This window comes from Castanea sativa, chromosome 1 (assembly GCF_040712315.1).
Source record: "Castanea sativa cultivar Marrone di Chiusa Pesio chromosome 1, ASM4071231v1".
Classification (NCBI taxonomy): domain Eukaryota; kingdom Viridiplantae; phylum Streptophyta; class Magnoliopsida; order Fagales; family Fagaceae; genus Castanea; species Castanea sativa.
In genome coordinates, this window is record NC_134013.1 from 12,799,085 (window position 1) to 12,818,498 (window position 19,414).

General features: G+C 33.9%; 1 protein-coding gene across 1 annotated transcript; it reads right to left on the bottom strand.

The window, feature by feature from the left end:
* Positions 1–170: 170 nt before the first annotated feature.
* LOC142622689 (biotin carboxylase 1, chloroplastic-like) lies at positions 171–12,862 on the bottom strand. Its single transcript, XM_075796217.1, has 17 exons — positions 12,635–12,862; positions 12,473–12,544; positions 11,865–12,199; positions 10,758–10,899; positions 8,822–8,920; positions 8,654–8,710; positions 7,872–7,943; positions 6,637–6,726; positions 5,670–5,729; positions 5,156–5,341; positions 4,921–5,013; positions 4,671–4,752; positions 3,768–3,874; positions 2,903–2,978; positions 2,392–2,438; positions 2,165–2,227; positions 171–628 (listed from the first exon to the last, which is right to left on the bottom strand). The coding sequence occupies exons 1-17, from the start codon at positions 12,860–12,862 to the stop codon at positions 572–574; spliced, it is 1,866 nt and encodes a 621-aa protein (XP_075652332.1). The 3' UTR covers positions 171–571.
* Positions 12,863–19,414: the final 6,552 nt, after the last annotated feature.

Below are 19,414 nucleotides of genomic sequence, written 5' to 3' on the forward strand. Positions count from 1 at the left end.
GATGAGTCTGATATAAAATAAATAAATAAATAAAAGGACTCAAATGAGAGACTGCTCATGGGGAGGTTTGAACTCGTAGCCTCATATTACGTGCCAAAAAGACAAAAAGACAAGTCTACAATGTCAAGTACCACTTCAGAAGATAGCTAGCTACTAAATGTTCAGTTATGTATTGAATATTTGCTCATATTATTGAACACTAATGCGGCTCTATAAAGTGTTGCTACCTTTATAATTTCCTTTCATTCTCAAAAACAAAACGTTAATAATTAAATTTGGTATGAAGCTAAACATTGGAGGATACAAGCCGAGTTATAGCCAAAGCTGGCAAGAAACGCACCAAGTTTACATGCTTTTCCCTATCAGAAAAGGTGCATTAGACCCCAAAAAACAAGGACCTTTGCACTCAGGATGCTCAACGGAAAAAATTCAACATCTAGCATTTGGCTTTTGCAGCATCATGACAACCCTCGGTATTTCTTCCTTCCACCAATGCCAATAGCAAGCAACCATTTTGATTTGTTAGAACTGGAACTGAGAAAAGACTGAAATACCAGAGCAAACAATCCATCTAAGCAGCTGTGCCAGCTAGTTCTTTGCCTGAAAATGTTGGCACCAGGTTCTGGGGCTGCAGGCACAAAAACCAATGTCCCAAGTATATAAATTATTTCACAAAAAACTAACCCAACATACAAACACACACAACCCAGCTGAAGGAGAATATCTATCAAATGTAGCAACATGGAAACGACCCATCTATATGCAGTGTTGATTTCTAATCTCTGACAAAGTTTTAGGGGCTGCTTAATCTCTCACTCTCTTTTCCTCTAATGTGGGTGTCCACCTTTCTTCGAGCACTTGACTAATAGTCAATTGTGTATTCCCTTGTCCCGCACATTAGGTGATTATAGGGAGGAATCCCTGGGGGTAGCCTCAAGATGTTGGCTAGGAGTTTTTAATCTAGGACCCATGGATCTTATGAGACCTTGAGAACCACCTGGGCTGCGTAATGTCTCCAGCTTGTCCCTAGTAAGTTTTAGTTATAAATTTATAACAGCATGTGTACTTACTAATTCAGTAATCCAACAGTAATTGTATGTGCCTTCATCTAAATCATGGCTAATTTCTTCTGGTGCATCAGTTTATTGGAGGGATGGTCAATATTCTGATATCTGTATATCTAATTGGAATAAGATTCTTTGGTGTTAGCTTTTCACTGTTTCCAAAACTACCCTTATTTTGTTGAAATTGATCTTCCCAAAAACATAAATTAAGGACAAAAAAGTATTTTAACAAATGGTTAAGAGACAAATTGGAATAAAATAAAATGATAAGGCGTAGAACAGTCAAATTGAAAAAATATATTTAACTTCATACCCCCTATTTTCTCCGTAGTTATAACAAACGAAACTTTCAAAACTCTTTCACGTCCAGACAATTACTTATTTTGAACAGAGAGTATTACATAATGGAATTATAAATAATAATAAAAATTAAAAAAATTACGCACGCACATGACACATGCATTGGTACATGAAATCAGTTAAAAACTTAAAAAATAAAATTCATGGCAAAATGCATTTTCTCACATTTTTCTTATGAAATTTTATTTGTAATCATTTGGAGTTTGAATTTGAACAAAGTACATAAATCAAGGGTGGCCTAGGAATTCGTTTTAACAGCATACACTTGTTGTGAAACATTTGAAAGCAAAGAACCAAACAGGAGTTGATATAATGAAATTTTTTTAAACCTAAAGTAGTAAACGTGGCCTGAGCCAAATGCGTGCCATTAAAGTCTAGGAGAGACAAGGGGGAAGAAAGGGGGGGGGGGGGGGGGGAGAGAATGTTATCATTTAATGCACTACATGTACAACATACCAAACAGTCCAGATAAAAGTGATAGTGTGTGTGCGTGAGTGTATATTTATGGATGGAAAGTAGATATATATGTATATGTACATCTATATGCATACATGTATATTCAGAGTCAATCAGCTTCTTGCCGCTGCTAATTCCTGCACTACATGTACAACATACCAAACAGTCCAGATAAAAGTGATAGTGTGTGTGCGTGAGAGTATATTTATGGATGGAAAGTAGATATATATGTATATGTACATCTATATGTATACATGTATATTCAGGGTCAATCAGCTTCTTACCGCTGCTAATTCCTGCTCGTGCTTTGGGATAAAAGCAGTATCAACTTTGCCATTTTTGAAATCCTGTGGTAAACCAGAAAAACTTGGAAATTAGATTTTTTTTTTTAATTTTGAATTTCTTCGAGTTCATATCACTGAGAGAGAATAGTAACATAAACGTACAGAGACAAACAAAGACAACTTAAATAAAGATGTTAAAAGAAAATATCATAATTCAGGTTACCTACCTCCACTTCAAGTATAAGTTTATGGTATTCAATGGTCGTTGGAACCCCTGTGGAACAGCGTTGAGAATTAAAATACTTAAATTAATTAAGAATCCCAAGAGAGGATTAATCAAGAAATCCTATAGATTTCAAGCACAGAACAATTACAATCAAAGGGTCTATGAATGAAAATGCAATAGAGAAAAGTATGGACACCTCTCAACTACAGGATCTCAACTAAAGTGCAATCAAATTAGCTAATACCAAATAAAGGTAAAGGCCAGGGGAAAACCCTCTACAAAAAGTACCTAACCCATTAACTAGTAAAAGAAAATTTGAAGACTTAGTCCTTATAAAAGCTCAAAATTGGCAACACAAGCTGTTAAAGGATAATATTCTGGGTCCCGTACCACCCTCCCACACTCAATAAATTGAATACCTAGCATGCACGACACTCAGAAATTGAAGTGTAAAGTGAAAATAAAAAGTAGGAGAGAGAGAGATAATCTTAATCCAGAACTAGTACAATTACCTGTAATAATAGTGTCATCAAGAGCTCTTTTCATGCGCTCAATTGCCTTTTCTCTAGTTGGAGCCCATACAATAAGCTGCAATATAGTGCCAAAGTTGCCAAACTAATTAGAACAACAATTTGTAGCAAAAACTTCCAATTTAGATGAGCAGCCCCAAGAATATTGACTGTTTATACTATCATGTTCAACAGAAGCATAAGCTGTCCATCACCTACACCAATGCTCAGATGACAGGAAAATATTAATGAATACTAACATTATTTATTTTGAACTATGTACATGATAAAGACTGAAACTTATCATTTGCTCGCCGAAACTGTGTCACTCAGACCTGAAGCCATAATGTGTGCTTTTTATTTCTTTATTCAACAATCTTTTTCTAATGACTTATGTAGTTCCATTATTCATTAGCAAGTCCAAATGAAACTAATTCAAAAGTCTAAATTAGTAATGAAAATGTTACTTGCATAATTAGGAAACTTCTCTGTTCACAAGCCAGTTCCTGGCCTAGAGAAGAAAGGTTTTGCCAAACAAGTTTTGTAAACTTCACCACCAAGTATCCACACTCCATAAGCCTGGGTACCCCAACATCAATGAACTAAAACTATATAGAAATTTCAGGGTTAGCCAGGCAGAGGAAGGCCCTCATTTACAACTGTACTATTAACTTCTGCATGATTTGAGCCATATTGATTACTAATACACAAATAATTTTCAGACATAGAATACACAGATACAACAGCATCTCATACATCCCTACAAATCAGCCACATGCATGTTGATGCTTGGAGGCATCAACTGTTCATATTTACAACACATTTCATAGGACAAACGTATTCTAACAAAAGGAGAAGTGTGGCATACCTTTCCAAGAAGGGAATCATAGCTTGGAGGAACCACATAGTCAGGATAAACATGGCTATCCATTCTAACAAATGGGCCTCCAGATGGCAAATATGCTGTTATTCTCCCTGTTGCCCAAACAAAGATTGGGAGCACTTAGAAAAGATTGATAACAATTATATATTACTTAGAAGATATTGAAATCTGGAAGGTAGTCGTCTATCATGTGGTGTACACTTGGAGAAAGGAAAGCGCAAAATTCTGAAGGTTGTGAATTTACCCATCCTCTTGCTCCAAATGATTGGATGGAAGCTACAAGTTGTTTGTCCAAATTGTAAGAGTTCATTGATCTTTTTAAATTTTAGATGTTAGTTGTTCCTTTTGAGGTTTTCCCTTATATACTTCCATGTACGAGGTTTGCGTCCCTTTTCTGCACATATTTTTTAATTAATTAAGAGGTCATACCATTGCACAATGCTCCTACTTTCTAGGAGAAGTGATTGGTAGGCATTCTTACCCCCAATGTTTTTTGGAGGGGCTGATTCCTGGACTCAAACCTGCAACCTATCGGTTTTGGTGGAAGGCAATTGCCATCGCACCAAGGCCCAACCTTGTGTGTGTGTATTATATAAATAACTTATCAAAAAAGGTGATTGAAAACCATGATGCTAACTGGTTTCATTTAATATGCTAACTCAGTATGCGTTGAACTATAAACCTCCCACTGATTAGGGGTTGACTATGTTATAATACAGAAAAATAAAGGAAAATCTAGTGAAGTAACTGCAAGGTCCAGCTGTATGCAAATGAGGCTAGTTAGGTAATCTAACAAACTTGAGAAGTCAGTATCAGAATGGTTTGGTGCATCATTTAATTTTCACATGCATGCAAGAAATAGTTCACAGGCACATTATCTGAACATACCTGGTCCAGGTCGGAATCCTTTAAAGGCATCTTCTGCATTGATACGGCATTCAATTGAGTGTCCTCTGAGCACAATATCTTCCTGTAGAAGAAATTCAAGCATAAATTAAATACATAGTATTTTATGTTTAGAACTTTTTTTTTGGGGTGGGGGGGGGGGTGTTTAAGTATTTTATGCTTAAGGCTAAGGTATCACTTACAAAAAATAAAAATAAAGAGACTTATAATTAAGGTACCCCTTTTTCAGTACCTGTTTGTGCCGGAGTTTTTCTCCCATGGCAACACGAATTTGTTCCTCAATCAAGTCCACAGAGGAGATCATTTCTGTCACAGGATGCTCAACCTGAATCCCACCACACACACACACACACAAAAACCCCAAAAAAGGGAAAAAATTATACAGCATAACTTGCAATTAGTACACCCTAAAACAGGTAGGCTTTTAGACACTTATTTAAAACCACATTCTCAAGAAATATTTCTACCTGGATCCGAGTGTTCATTTCCATAAAGTAGAAGGAACCTCTTTCATCCAAAAGGAACTCAACTGTTCCAACACCAATGTAACCTATAGATGCTGCTGCTGCAACCGCTGCATCACCCATGGCTTTCCGCAACTCTGGGGTCAATGCAGGAGAGGGTGCTTCTTCCAGCAGCTTTTGATTCCGTCTCTGTACAAAAGCCACAGTCAAGAGAGCTTATTACTTTGTTTTACTTGCATTTCAAAAGTAGTTGAAAGAGACTTTATTAACAAAAATTCTTTCAAAACAGCCTAAAAAATTTATTGTACAACCATAAGAAAACAAAAGCCAATATGTGGATAAGAGTTGGACATAAGTTCTCTTATCTAAAATTTCCATTTGCCTATAGATTTTTTACTTGGTTCTTCGTTTTTAATTATGAAACAAAATCCATTTTCATAGCTGAATTCAGAGAACACTCCAAAACCATTTTGACGAGCTGTCCTAAAAATAAAAGAAATGAGGGGGCTTCTGGTACCTGGATGCTGCAATCACGCTCTCCAAAGTGGACGACATTACCAAATTTATCTGCAAGAACCTGTAAAACCATATGGCATGTCAGGGATGAAGCAAAAGTTGCATATAGTAGGTAGGCCAATATTATTTTACTAAACCATATGTCAACAAGACAATATGTAATGATGCTTAGCAAACAACTCAATATATACATCAATAGTAGTGAGAGTTTTCTTTTTCTTCTTTTTTTTTTTTGGGTTGGGGGGGGGGGGGGGGAGAGAGTGGCAGTAATAGTAGTGAGAGTTAGGTACATGATTTCTGCACTTCACCAAAAAAAATTTTCTCAGACCCAGAATAACCTATCCATGTTGACTCAGATTTCAAAAACCTTTATGGTATTGAACAATTGGTCCTGAATCAACAACCCAGAATTTATATGAACTCTCATAGTTGTACATGTAAGACTGGCATGAAAAGGGCTAATCAGACTTATCTTTATACTCATTTAAATATAAAATGAAAGTTCTCAGTGACTCCTAGTCCTTGAAACTATTTATATGTGCATCTATCTTTATTGAATGGATAACTGTTATGTACTGCTTACACAAATGTGAATCATCTGCATTAAAATGTTAGGAATTTGGAACATTTTACTATTTGAATTTATGATTATAACTGACTCTAAAGTAGCACAGTCTAAAGTTCACATAGAGCCTAGTGGGCATATCTAGAGCACTCAGGATGCTCCTACTGGTCCATGAATCAATTAGTTTTCTCCAACTGAGATTAAAGAACAGAAATGCCAAGTATAATTTTTTCAATAAAAGAACACTCAACTAATTGGGTCTTCCATTAAGTAAAAACTTATTTTCCTCAGGAATGGCCTTTCTTGAGTAACTTGCTATGACATATTTAAATGAAATTCCCTGAGAACTTCAAGAGATCATAGATTTGAAAATACTTCAAATTACCCAGCACCCAGCAGTTACCTGGAACTCAATGTGCCTTGGATTTTGAATGTACTTCTCCAAATAAACTCCATCATTTCCAAATGCAGCTGCTGCCTCACTCTTGGCTTGCTGTAAATCAAATCAGACCCAATTTAATACAAATTTCAAAGGAACTATAAAATTCTTTGTAGCAAATATTTGTTAACCAAGACATTAACCAAAGAAGCGAGGTGCATGTCTGATTTACAGTACTTCTGAATGTACAAGATGCTAAAATGCCATTTAGGAATTTGAATTTATATATATGTAGTATTGGGCAGTCTAACATTAACAAAAGTTATGCGAGGTGGAACTTAAACCTAACCCATATATATGGACTAGTCTCACACTCAAATATAGCCTATGGGTGTCAAACCAGTTAATATCCTTCTTGATTCTTTAAAAATGTCAATGGTAACGTTTGGGTCTTTAGGTAGCACACACTCCAGGTTAACATAATAGCTTATGTTCACTCACAAGTTAGCAAAACAGACACTGTATTCTTTATACAGTCGTTCTAATTTCTATTGATGGTTCCAATTTGTTAATCAGATTTAATGTCAGTAATTCAAGATCTATTTGTCATGAATGTCAAGTCTAAGTAATAATACAATTGAGATCTCAGCTTTAAACTTTGCATCAAGCTAGTGCTACCTGTCTCTCTTTTTTTCTTTTTTCTTTTTTATTTATTTACATTGTATTCTCCTTGTTACTACTGTCTGTAATCTTTTATAATATTGAATTGTAAACTATTGTGTTTCTTTTCCAATTTAGGTTAAGCTTTTCAAACATGTTGCATTGTGGACAAGTATCTTTTTATTGTAAGTACCTAAAAAAAAAAATTGATAAGTACCAAACAAAATAGTAGTAACTAGCAAATACCAGAGATGTCAGAAAAAATTGTTTATTTTATATTCCATCAGTCAAAAGAGGAAGAGTTATAGGAATCTATTACACCAATACAACAATATAATTTCATAATCTATTACAACTTTTTTTTTCTTCTAATTTTTAAAATCATACATGCACCAAGAGGATTCAGAGCCCATGCCTTCACCCTCCACACCATTCTTATGTAGGGAGGAGGTGCTAAAATAACATTATTAGTATAATTTGCAAGAGAAAGATCAGGAAGACGTGACTAAAATTTTACAGAAGTTCAAACATCAAACTTTTTAATAAAGCAGTCATCCCCCTTTTAACATTACAGGAAATACGTGCATTTGGGGCAATACCTGTAGCAACTTCACAAACTCATCAGGTGCTTTAGCTAGACGCATGCCACGGCCACCACCACCAGCTGTTGCCTTGAAAGTATAAATGTATGTCAGTTCACAGAAAATTCAATAAGAAAAATAGATAAGATTTTAGTAAGATACCCAGAAAGAATGAACTGACTATGAACTTGTAACCTCCAATCTAAAATAATAGTTTTAAATGCAAAGAAAAAGAAATTTAACACTGTGAAAGCACCAACACACACTATCAAACTTTAGTCTCTGAAGCCTTTAACTCATAGGAGTAAGGTCTTCCACAATCATCATCCCCCCCCCCCCCCCCAAAAAAAAAAAATAATAAAAAGGCAAAGCATTAGTAACTAAAACACCCATCAATTTTTTCAGTGAACAGAAAGAATTTTTCTTGGCACAGTTATAGGTTACAGTAAACTTCAATATTTTCCAAGGAGGTGATCACACACTGAAGTGTTTTGTGACATTATTATTCTCTTGATAAGAAAAAAGACTTAAAATTTCTATCTTGTGAGTAGCTTTATATGTATTTGGTAATGTAATATCATTATGTTATGTATAACCAAATTAGTATAGAAATAAATGGCAAAAAATAATCTGTAATTCTCATTTTGGGTACTCATCAAGCCACAGAAAATTAGAGCAGATGTATTCTAGTCAGAAATAGGTGTGCATTGCAATTCCAGCAGCCACATAAGGCACAGTGTTATAGCTACTAGGCAGTGTTATATAACCACTAAAAGAAAATACTAAGAAAGATTATCTACCTTGATCATAACAGGATATCCAATCTCATTGGCAAGCTTGATTGCTTCTTCCGTACTCTGTGATAACAATTATTTTAAAAAAAAAATTGGCCAAAAGATATAAAAACTAATATCACAACTTTTTCCCAAGATGTAAAATAGTATAGCACCATGAGTCACACACGATACCTGTAACAATCCATCACTTCCTGGTACAGTTGGAACACCTGCTTTCTTCATTGTTTCTCTAGCAGTTGACTTGTCACCCATAACACGGATACTGTCAGGCTGCAAAATGTAACCAGGAATTTAAATTTCTTGCCCAAACTTTTAGAATTCAAGAAATGGCTTCAACCATGGGCTCCCCCTATAATATCTACATATAAACCAGAACTTTATCCATCTGCTTCGACAATAAAAATCACACATGAAACAAATTCAATTTTGGGTCTTTTATAAGAGAAAACCCTTATAAGTTATAACTGGGGAAGAAAAACAGATACACCAATCTCTATAGTTGGTGTGCATTTGAGTATTGATGTAAGGTTGCCCAGTGCTCTCTCTCCCTCTATTTGCAGACTAACCGACTTAATTTTCACAGGCAATGATCACAAGTGGAGAACAACACCTTGAACATACCCTTTCTTCCCGTCCAAATATCCCAAACCATACCCCTATGCCTAGCCTTTTTTAAATCCCTAAAACCCCCAAGTTTTCTTTGAAGATTTATCATCAAATCAGCCTCTAAAAGAACCACTTATCTGCTGTGTACAGAAAATCCAGCCATATTTTATCAGCTTCATCCTCTATTTTCCTTTCAATCCTATCCTTCCACACCCTAATTATTACGTACTCTATGTATTCTCCCCATGTACTAGGGTTGCACCCATTTTTGCACTTTTAATTGACTATTATTACTTATAATATATATATATATATATATATATATATATATATATATATATTATTATCACATTCCCTAAACCTTCTCCTCCATCTTTCTAAGCCCTAACATCATAAGTAGGAAGAATTTTTTTTTTTTTTCTAAATTCAGAAGTCAATTGTATTTTTATTGGTCACTTGGATTATATTTTAGGACTTATTATTTAATTAGGTTAATTATTATCTTATTTAATTTCCTAGAGTAAAAGGTCTTTTTGTAATTCAATCAATGGGATTTTCCAAGTTGATTATAATTAGAATTATGGTTAAGTCATGGTAGTCTATATACAGAATATTGTATTCCTATGGAGTCAGACAGCTTACAATTTGATTGATTAATGAAATTTCTGTTGGAATTTTTCAAATGGTCTAGTGTTCACACCAGCCAACCCTTGATGCACCTACACTCTGACTCCTAGGTTTATTCTCTCTTGCTTGGTGCTAACTCCAAGCAAGCCTAGGGGCTGGCTCCTAGATTTATATCTTTTTTATGTTCTGTTCTACAATTTTGTAGTTAAAGCTGCGTTGTTTTTGTTGTACATTACATACAGGAAGAATTTTGCCTAAAAATCTAGATAGAAGCATCGGTCTAGAACATCAGGGGCAAAGCCTCAATTTCTAGATCGACAAGCCAAAAGCAATTCACGTTTCCTAATGAGGTTTGATGAGGACCACTCAAACAGAATATCAATCAACTTTAGGTGCACAGGTTTAACAGGGCACATGGTATCCTTTTCCCTGAGCTCAAAATTAATATACACTAAAAAAAAATCTGATTTAAGGTTGTTCCTATAAGCTGATTGCAATTTGCATCACCTTGTATCAATCTGGGTACAAACTGAACCTGTGTGGTTTTACAGTAAAATATTAAATTCTGTTGGAAGTTCAAATTTATTGTCAATTAAATGTATTATTGAAATGCCATGGATCTGTGGAAAGACTCACTTTGGATTTATTACATAAACCCCACAAACCCTCTTATGCACCCCAGCTATGGATATGTCCCTGTCTGGTTTTGTCCTTAGAAAGACAGGTGCCTTCAAGTCTCCTGTTCAGTTTATGTGAAATTTTGACAAGAAATGCCAAATTAATTAAAATATTCTGATCCATTAAAAGATAGGTTATTGGGATTTAGTGGATGAACTTCATATCCTTTCTATGAGGAAACATTTGCACTACTTACATTAGGCCCAATAAAGTTGATTCGATGTTCTCTGCACATTTCAACAAATACTGCATTCTCAGCAAGGAAGCCATATCCAGGATGCAGCATTGTACACTTACGGCTGATAGCAGCGGATAGAACATTTTGAATTAATAAATACCTGTAAAAAGGCCAATCAGCATGCATGTTACACCACTATCAACCATACCAAGAACTAAAGAGGAGAAAAAACAAAAAAAATATTTGGACAGATATTGATGAAATATACAACAAAAACCAAGCCTTAGCCCCAAATTTTTGGGGTCAGCTAATATTGATGATATGTGTGTGTTTGTGTGTGTATATATATATATATGCTCATAAAAAAATAAATGAAATATATGGGTGTGTGTGTGTGTGTAAGTAGAGAGAGAGAGAGAGAGAGATTCCTAAAAAGAGAAACATCTCAATTTTCATTCAATGTCATTAGTGTTCATCATAACTATTGTAGCACAATCAGTTGCAGTCTTGCAGACTAAGCCCCATGAGATAGAGGTCACTAGTTCAAATCTCCTCTTCCCCATTAGGGACAAATTTACTTATTAAAAATAAATAATTAAATAACAAACTTTATGCTTTATCCTTCAAATCCAATAGTCTATACCCAGCTTGAAATCCAAAACTTTTTTTTTGAAAAGAAAACTTTTTTTATTCTTATTACTTTTTCACTTAAGCTTCATCATTTCTCCCAATAAGATTTCCTATCCCATCAACAAATGAAATAAAAAAGTTACAAGGAGTTGTTGACATACATAATGATAAATAGGGGTGTGCATCAAGCCCACCAACCTGAATTAGTTTGATAAATTTGGAAATTTGGAATATAACTTAAACATATTATATGAATTGTAGTCTTATTGAAAAAAGTATTTAAATAATTGATGAAATTCCAATTTTTCACAAGGCATAAAATATGCACAACCCACCAACCTAACCAAACCCAACCATGTGCGTTGGGTCAGGTTGAAAAAAACCCTCCAACCCGATCCATGCACACCCCTAAATTATTGAATGATAATATCTATAATGGCAGCAAATGATTAAGAAAGAAGAACAAGGAAAGCAATCCCATCGTAGAGAACTTACGACTGATTGCTTGGTGCTTCACCTATGCAAACCGATTCATCAGCCAATTTCACATGGAGTGCATCCTTGTCAATGGTTGAGTAAACAGCCACACAAGGTATCCCCATCTCATGAGCAGTTCTAATGACCCGAACGGCAATCTCTCCTCTATTCGCAATCAGAATTTTCTCAGCACGACATGTAGCATGGAGAGCTCCTCCACGCTTCTTAGCTTTAAAACTTCCAACTTGTCCACCCTCAGCTCTTTGCCTTGGAAAGTTCACTCTATTATTTCCCACCATAAAGCTACATTGGGAAGCAGCTCTGATTCCTCTACTCGTCCCCACAAATAAACCCTTCCATTGCATTCAAAAAACCCAAAAGAAAATTATATATAATAATCATAACGATAATAACAATTAAAGATCCATTTGTGACCCAATATAAGATTCACTTATTTAAGCAAAACCCAACACGTAGAACCAGAATTATCATTCAAAAAAAAAAAAGAGTTATAACAATTGAAGATCTAATTGTGACCCATTTAAAGATTCACTAATTTGCTCAGAACCCAACACTTGGAACAAAAAACTGCATTCGAATATGAAATGTGTTATAGAGAGACTTACAGGAGGTGAGGAGACAGATTTGCAAAAAGGCAGAGTGGCATCCATTGTTTCCAGAGCAAAAGGAGAAAATGCCTAAAACAAAACAAGCCCATTTGAAATAAACACAAAATTAACATAAATTTTAGCATCAATTTTATTCAAGCATTTAAGTGTGAAAATTACCTCTGGAATGGGAACAACAATGGAGGTGTTCTGATCCAAAATCAAGGGAGATTTCGGAGACAGTGTGAGCTGGAGAGAGAGAGAGAGTTGGAGAAAGAAGAGTGAGAGCTGAGGAGGTTTTTGAAGGTTAGTGTTCGATAAAAACGAGGGAAATGGCAGGTTGCAAGCTCCGCCAAAGTGGTTGGAAAAGGATTGAGAAATCTTTTTAATCTCAGCCGTTGATATCATCAAATGGCCTATGCAATGATATGCTTTCCCTACATAGTTAAATAAAGGATTCAGATCCTCTAGAGTTCCTAGGGTACTCTACCAAGTAGAGTTCATTAAATCCTAACCACTCTTTAATGATTTAATGGTCTAGATTTTGTCATGTCAGCATTTCATTAATAATCATCTTAATTGTTTTGTTTACAACATTATTTTATTATTTCAAGAATATTATTAATGAAATGCTGACATGGCAGAATCTAAACCATTAAATCATTAAAGAGTGGTTAGGATTTAATGAACTCTACTGGTAGAGTACCCTAAGAACTCTAGAGGATCTGAATCCTTAAATAAAAGAATAATTTTGGGAGGAGGGAATGAAATGGAATAGAAATGAATAAAAAAAATAATTTTAGAATATTCTTTCATTTTCTTTTTTGAGAGTTTTAATGAAGGGAATTAAAAATCCATTCCTTTGTTTTGGAATTTAAGTGGAATGGAATGGAATGGGTAGTAAGGAACACTCATTCCTCTCTATTCCTTTAAAACCTCAAATTTTCATTCCCCCAAAATTGGAAGGAATGAGAGTGAATGAAATTAGATTTAATGAATTTTTTACTAAAACTCTCAAAATACCCCTATATATTCAACTCTTTATTTTAAAATAGGGATCTAATAGTAATATTGTCATAAAATAATTCCATTCAATTCCCTCCATATTACTCTCAAACAAAATTACCTACATTCTATTCATTTTCATTTTCATTTTCATTCATTTCTATTCCTTTATTTTAAAACATTCAATCAAGGTTACTTAACTCCATTCCATTCCATTCTTTTCCATTACTTAAATCCACTCCATTCCATTCCATTCCTTTCCATTTCCTTATGATAATTTCATTCCATTCTCTTATGAACTCCCAAACAACAGTTCGAATCTATCTTTTCTATGTAAGTGCACACCGAATTGACCAAAATGGACCAAATAGATTAAAGTAAATCGAATAAGATGGAAGTGAATTAAATAGGATCAAAGTAGACCAAAATGAACTGAAATAGATTGAATAGGACCGAATAAGACCACAGTGGAAAGGACTGAATATGACCAAAGTAAATCAAATAAGACTAAAGTGGACCAAGTACGACCAAATAGGAACAAAATGGATAAAATGAATTGAATATGACCGAAAAAAACCAAAGTGGAACAAATAGGATCGAGTGGACAGAATATGACCAAAGTGGACCGAAGTGGATTGAGTAGGACTAAATAAGACCATAGTGTACCTAAGGGGATACTGGGCTTTTGCCCTTACTTTGTAAAAAATCTAGCACAATATCCCTGTTTTGAAATTATTTAGGTCTATGTCCCTATTTTAGTACTCGATTTTAAAAAAATCGAGTTACAAGTGAAACTCGACATTAGCAATGTTGAGTTCTATGCATATTTTGCCACTTAATTTATATAAAAAAAATTAAGTGAAACTCAACTTTGCTAAAGTCAAGTTTCAATTAAAAATTTAAATATAACTCGATTTTGAAGATATCGAGTTTTATACTAAACTCAATTTTATTAAAATCGAGTTTCAAAAACAAGGACACGAACTTAAATAATTTCAAAACAGGGACATGTTGCTATTATTTTTGCAAAATAAGGGCAAAAGCCCAATATCCCTGTGGACCATAATGGACCGAATATGACCAAAGTGGTTCGAATAAGACCAAAGTGGGCTAAGTATGACCAAATTGGACGGAATTGGAGCAATATGGACCAAATAAAATGGAATATGACCGAATAAAACCAAAGTGAGACTAATAGGACTAAATGGACCAAAAAATCCAAAGTGGACCAAATAAGACCGATAGACTAAAGTGAACCAAATGGACCAAGGTAGAATAAGACCGAAGTGGACCGAATAGGGCAAAATGCAAGGCTGATGTGGCTCGATAGAGGCTTAGCAACAATAAATGCTACAATTAAAATTCTAGATATAGTAGTTATTGCCCTATGGCTTGTGTAGTTTTTTTTTATATATATATTTTTAAATTTATAAGTATTAGTCTTTAGACACCTAAAGTATTTGTCTATATGTATTTTCTAAGAAATATAAAAAGTATTATCAAAGGGTTTGGATTTTATTGCTTTTTTTTTTTTTTTACTAATATGTCATGTGCATGACACTAGATTTTTATTAATAAGTAAATTATATCATATAATAAATATAAAAAGTTAATCTATAGTCTACTTATTCAATATTTTAAAACCAAATGGTTTGGATTTTTTTGGTTTTTTTTTTTACACTAATATGTCATGCGCATGACACTAGATTTTTATTAATAAGTAAATTATATCATATAATAAACTATAAAAAGTTAATCTATAGTCTACATATTCAATATTTTAAAACCAAATGGTTTGAAAAAGAAAATGGGTTGAAAAAGAACCACTCAACTTTGTCAATAGTTTTTTGTATTAAATTTTAGCCCTATAATAAATTTTTTAGAAAAACTTTTTTTATCAACATAATTTTGTAAATTTCACAGCTTTCACATGACAAAATATTTTATCAAAACTTCTAAAATGCTTGAATCTGCAAAAGGTACCTTCCAAAATTAGAGAGGAAAAAAAAAGGGCTAGTAATAATCAATAATTGCATCAACCAATAAACAACTTTAGTAAATTTTATTAAAAATATTCACCAAAAAATTGGAAAGAAGTACCATTAGGAGATTTTCTTAGAATATCATGACTAAAACTAAATTAAGCTTTGGTATTGCTGTTTGCAAATATATATACGGGTTCAAAATTATACACAGAAGTAAGGCAGAAACTATATTGGTACGTGAAAGACTAATAAATAGTAAACTCAACTGGGGTTAAATTTTCTTATGTTGTTTAAAATTTAACTTGATTTTTTGAAACATTTTCAAGATATTAATTTTCGCACTTTGAATTCCTTTAATTTTTGTGTTGGTGGAAAATTGATGTAACGAGATGCAGGCATAAGGCTTGAAGAGTCTTGGAGTGCAGAACAGCTGCTGAAGGTGTCCAATCTGCTATCGCCTTGGATAAATGATAGAGATTTGGATTAAGTATAAAGTTTATTGATAAAATAAATAATCTTAAGTTTATTGATAGGCTTATCAAATAAAAGCTGTATATCATAAATAATCTTATGATTGAGCATAGCACTAGCATCAAGTGTGTGAAATGTCAAAAATTTGGCATTTGAAATTTGGCACACCAAAGACCACAAAACCTCACATGTCAAATGTTTTAAATACTAAAAAATTTGACATTGATGAATAGTGTAGTGCCATGTTGGGAACTATACTGGCAGAAAATGTTATATTTGCTAAACATGTTTTTGGTGTTTTTTATTCCATTTTCTGTTTCCCACGTTACATTCCCATGTCCTCTCTATCTTTTTCTCTCTCTGACTCTCTCTTTGTCAGATAGGGCCGCATGATAAAATATATTTGTTTTGTTAATTTTTTAATATAGAAGAGGTTTATTTTAAATTATTTTAATTTGTTGTAATCTTAAAATAGAAGATGTAATATATAATATATATTATAAAATAGTGTGTTAAAATAAATAAAGTAACTTTTTGATACATTAAATGCTAAATTTTTTAGAAGAGCTAACACTAGTGCTCAATTTATTTTGGCACTGTATTCAGTTAGTAAATAATGAATAAGAAAGCAACCAGAATTACAATCCAAAGTTCCTCTCTTTCTCGTATTCTTTGAGGCTAGTCACGTCAAACCATTTATACAACCGTTTTATATCACCAATCTAATTGATAAGTACATGAGATAATAGCATCAGCACCCACATGAGTTTTTAGAACATATCAGTAAATTTTGTGCATATAGCGAGTAATTCACTCACAAATTGCATCATCTGGACGTGTAAAATTTTTTAATTTCAGAAAATATGAAGCCATACAAATTATACAATCAAGTCCCCTGCCCCATTGAAAATAAACACAATGACCTTGTCCAAATTGAATTTCTTAATAAGCTCATTTCAGCCAAGAACAAGTACGGAGCGACTTCATTGATAATTACTCTTCCTCTGTGACAAAAATGCAAGACATGCAATGAACATCAAACCACTATGCAATGCAAGGGTAGGAATGTCTAGGCAAATGCAAGTGTGCGAGATGGCATAAGCCAAGCACCATGCTAATTATGCAATGCAAATGAGGGAGACACACTTTGGGCTAACATGCACAAATTGTGTTCACCACTGCGAGCTGCAGCTGCAGCTGTGCTCTGCGCAATCCAGCTAGCTCTGACTGAAAATTGGGAGCAAATCATCATTGAGGGAGATGCAAAGTCCTGTTTTGACCCCCTAACCATAGCTGAAATTCAACCTGACTAGTCCATTGCTACTACTGTTAATAATATACTTGAACTTCGTAACTTCTTTTTGAATTGTAATTTTTATTGGGTTAGAAGATGTTTCAATACTGCTGCTCATGAGGCTGCAAAGTATGTAGTCAAGCTTAGGTCTTTCTATCTCAATAGGTGGTCTCCCTGAATAAATTGCTGATGCTTGTATGGCTGATTTCTAGCTCTTTGGCTAGTTGAATAATATTGTAGTTTAGCAACAAAATAAAAAATAAAACCCTTGACATAGTCCACAACGAAATCATGCCTTACCGGCGATGATTACATAACAAAATTGTCACTTGGACATTTTGTCTAACATTTGATGTGCATAGTCAACACAACCAAGGAGTAAGCAATGGTTTACCCATGAAAATGGCCAAAAATTTCACACACAAATGCCTTCATGGCAACAAAGGAGAACAAAGCCCATGATTTAACCTCATTGGGCACAATAAATTTCAAATTTTAAGCAAAAATCCCGCCACATGTCGAAAACCCCAATGTTGCAAACCTTAAGATGAAACTGCATAGATTTGGAGAAGATTAAATGGGGTCGAAGAAGATTACCTCAACCACACTCGAAAAACTTGAATTTCGAAAACTTGAGAGAATGGTTTCAATTTACCAAATAGTGTTTTGAAAGTGAGAGGCAAACCTCAAAAGTCATGAAAAAGACAAAAACTTAAACAAGTTAGGGGTCTATGAACCCACGTAACGAAAAACGACCTAAGAAAAAGCTTTAATCATATTTGCTTTATATCTCAAAATGATTAATCTAGTCACAATTGAGACTATTATCAGTAGTTGTATATAAAATGCAATATATGCTGGATGTGAAATTGAAAACACACCCGTATACTAAAAACAGATATAACACACCCATATAACATACATTCAATTAATATCCAATCAATATGGGACATCACAATGTCTAACAGATGTTCCGCCTAATTTAGAAAACAGATCACCTTAAATTTCATAGAATTAATATCATAATATTTACTTGAAAGTGGCCACACGGCCCACCATATTCTACATCTCTATCTTCTGGGTATCAATGATTAAAGTTAGTCATACCAACTTGGAAATAAATATTAGTCAAGAGATAATTAAGCATATTGTAGAAGAGAATATGCCGCTTGGAAATAGGAATATCTTTTGCTCCTTTCGTTCAGAAATCTATGTTAGCCACATTTGTGTTATGTTCTCAGAGATTATGTCCAAACAATTGTGTGCGATTAGCGGGAACCATCCAATTGAATAAAAACTCTGCTTTGATTTTGATCCACTGACAATCCCTTTTTAGTTGAAAATTTTCTTATCAAGAAGAAATAAGGAACTAGATAAATGTGAGCGGCCTGATAATCTCTTTGGGTCTTTGAATGTGGGTCCATTGTAGGTGTATCGAAAAACTATTTTATATCAAATGATACTACGTCATTTGTATTAAAATCCAATAAACAAGAGACATGTGTGCAAAAATAACTACCCATCAACACACGTCTTTCAATTGTTAGTGAGTTAGTTATTTTTTGCTAACATGTCTTACACTTATTGAATTTTGATATTGTTGACATGGTATTATTTGATACCAATACCTTTTCGTATCTGTGTCAGTAGATTCCAGGCATGTAGTTTCTTGAGAGAATCTTGTTGGTATTGTATGTGAAAGAGAGAGAGAAAAAAAATTGTTGAGAAATGTGAAAGAGAGAAATTGAAAATAGAAGTAGAATTAATATGGTCTGACTTAATCAAGAGCTTTATAACTTAATTGGTATCTCATAATATTTCCAATAAAGATGTTCTTAGTTCAAATCCCTCTGCCCTAACAATAGACAATGGTTGAAGGATGGCTACACCAGTGGTTTGAATGATACCATCGGTATATGAAAGTGTTGTGGATGGCTAGATAATGGCCAAAATGATGACATCCGATATGGACAAGGCAAATGAATGAATGGTTGTGTGGAGGCTTGTTCAGGCTCCATGATAGGACTAGCAGCACCAAATGAAGGGTAATTTTGTGACTGTACTTTTGATATATTGTAGATTTGCTATTAAGGGAGTGAATTTGGTGGTTGGTAATGGAAATCAACATTTGGAAGTCGTACATCTACATTAAAAAAGAAAATTGTTGAAAAATCAAGGAACATCAATAAGCTATTACAATGAGGT

Bases quoted from the DNA above. Each gene is read 5' to 3' on its own strand.
- LOC142622689 (XM_075796217.1), bottom strand. From the start codon at position 12,862: ATGATATCAACGGCTGAGATTAAAAAGATTTCTCAATCCTTTTCCAAC. The intron at 10,900-11,864 runs GTAAGTTCTCTA...GCCTTTTTACAG, and splicing joins GAAGCACCAAGCAATCAGTC to GTATTTATTAATTCAAAATG. The intron at 8,921-10,757 runs GTAAGTAGTGCA...TACATTTTGCAG, and splicing joins TCAACTTTATTGGGCCTAAT to CCTGACAGTATCCGTGTTAT.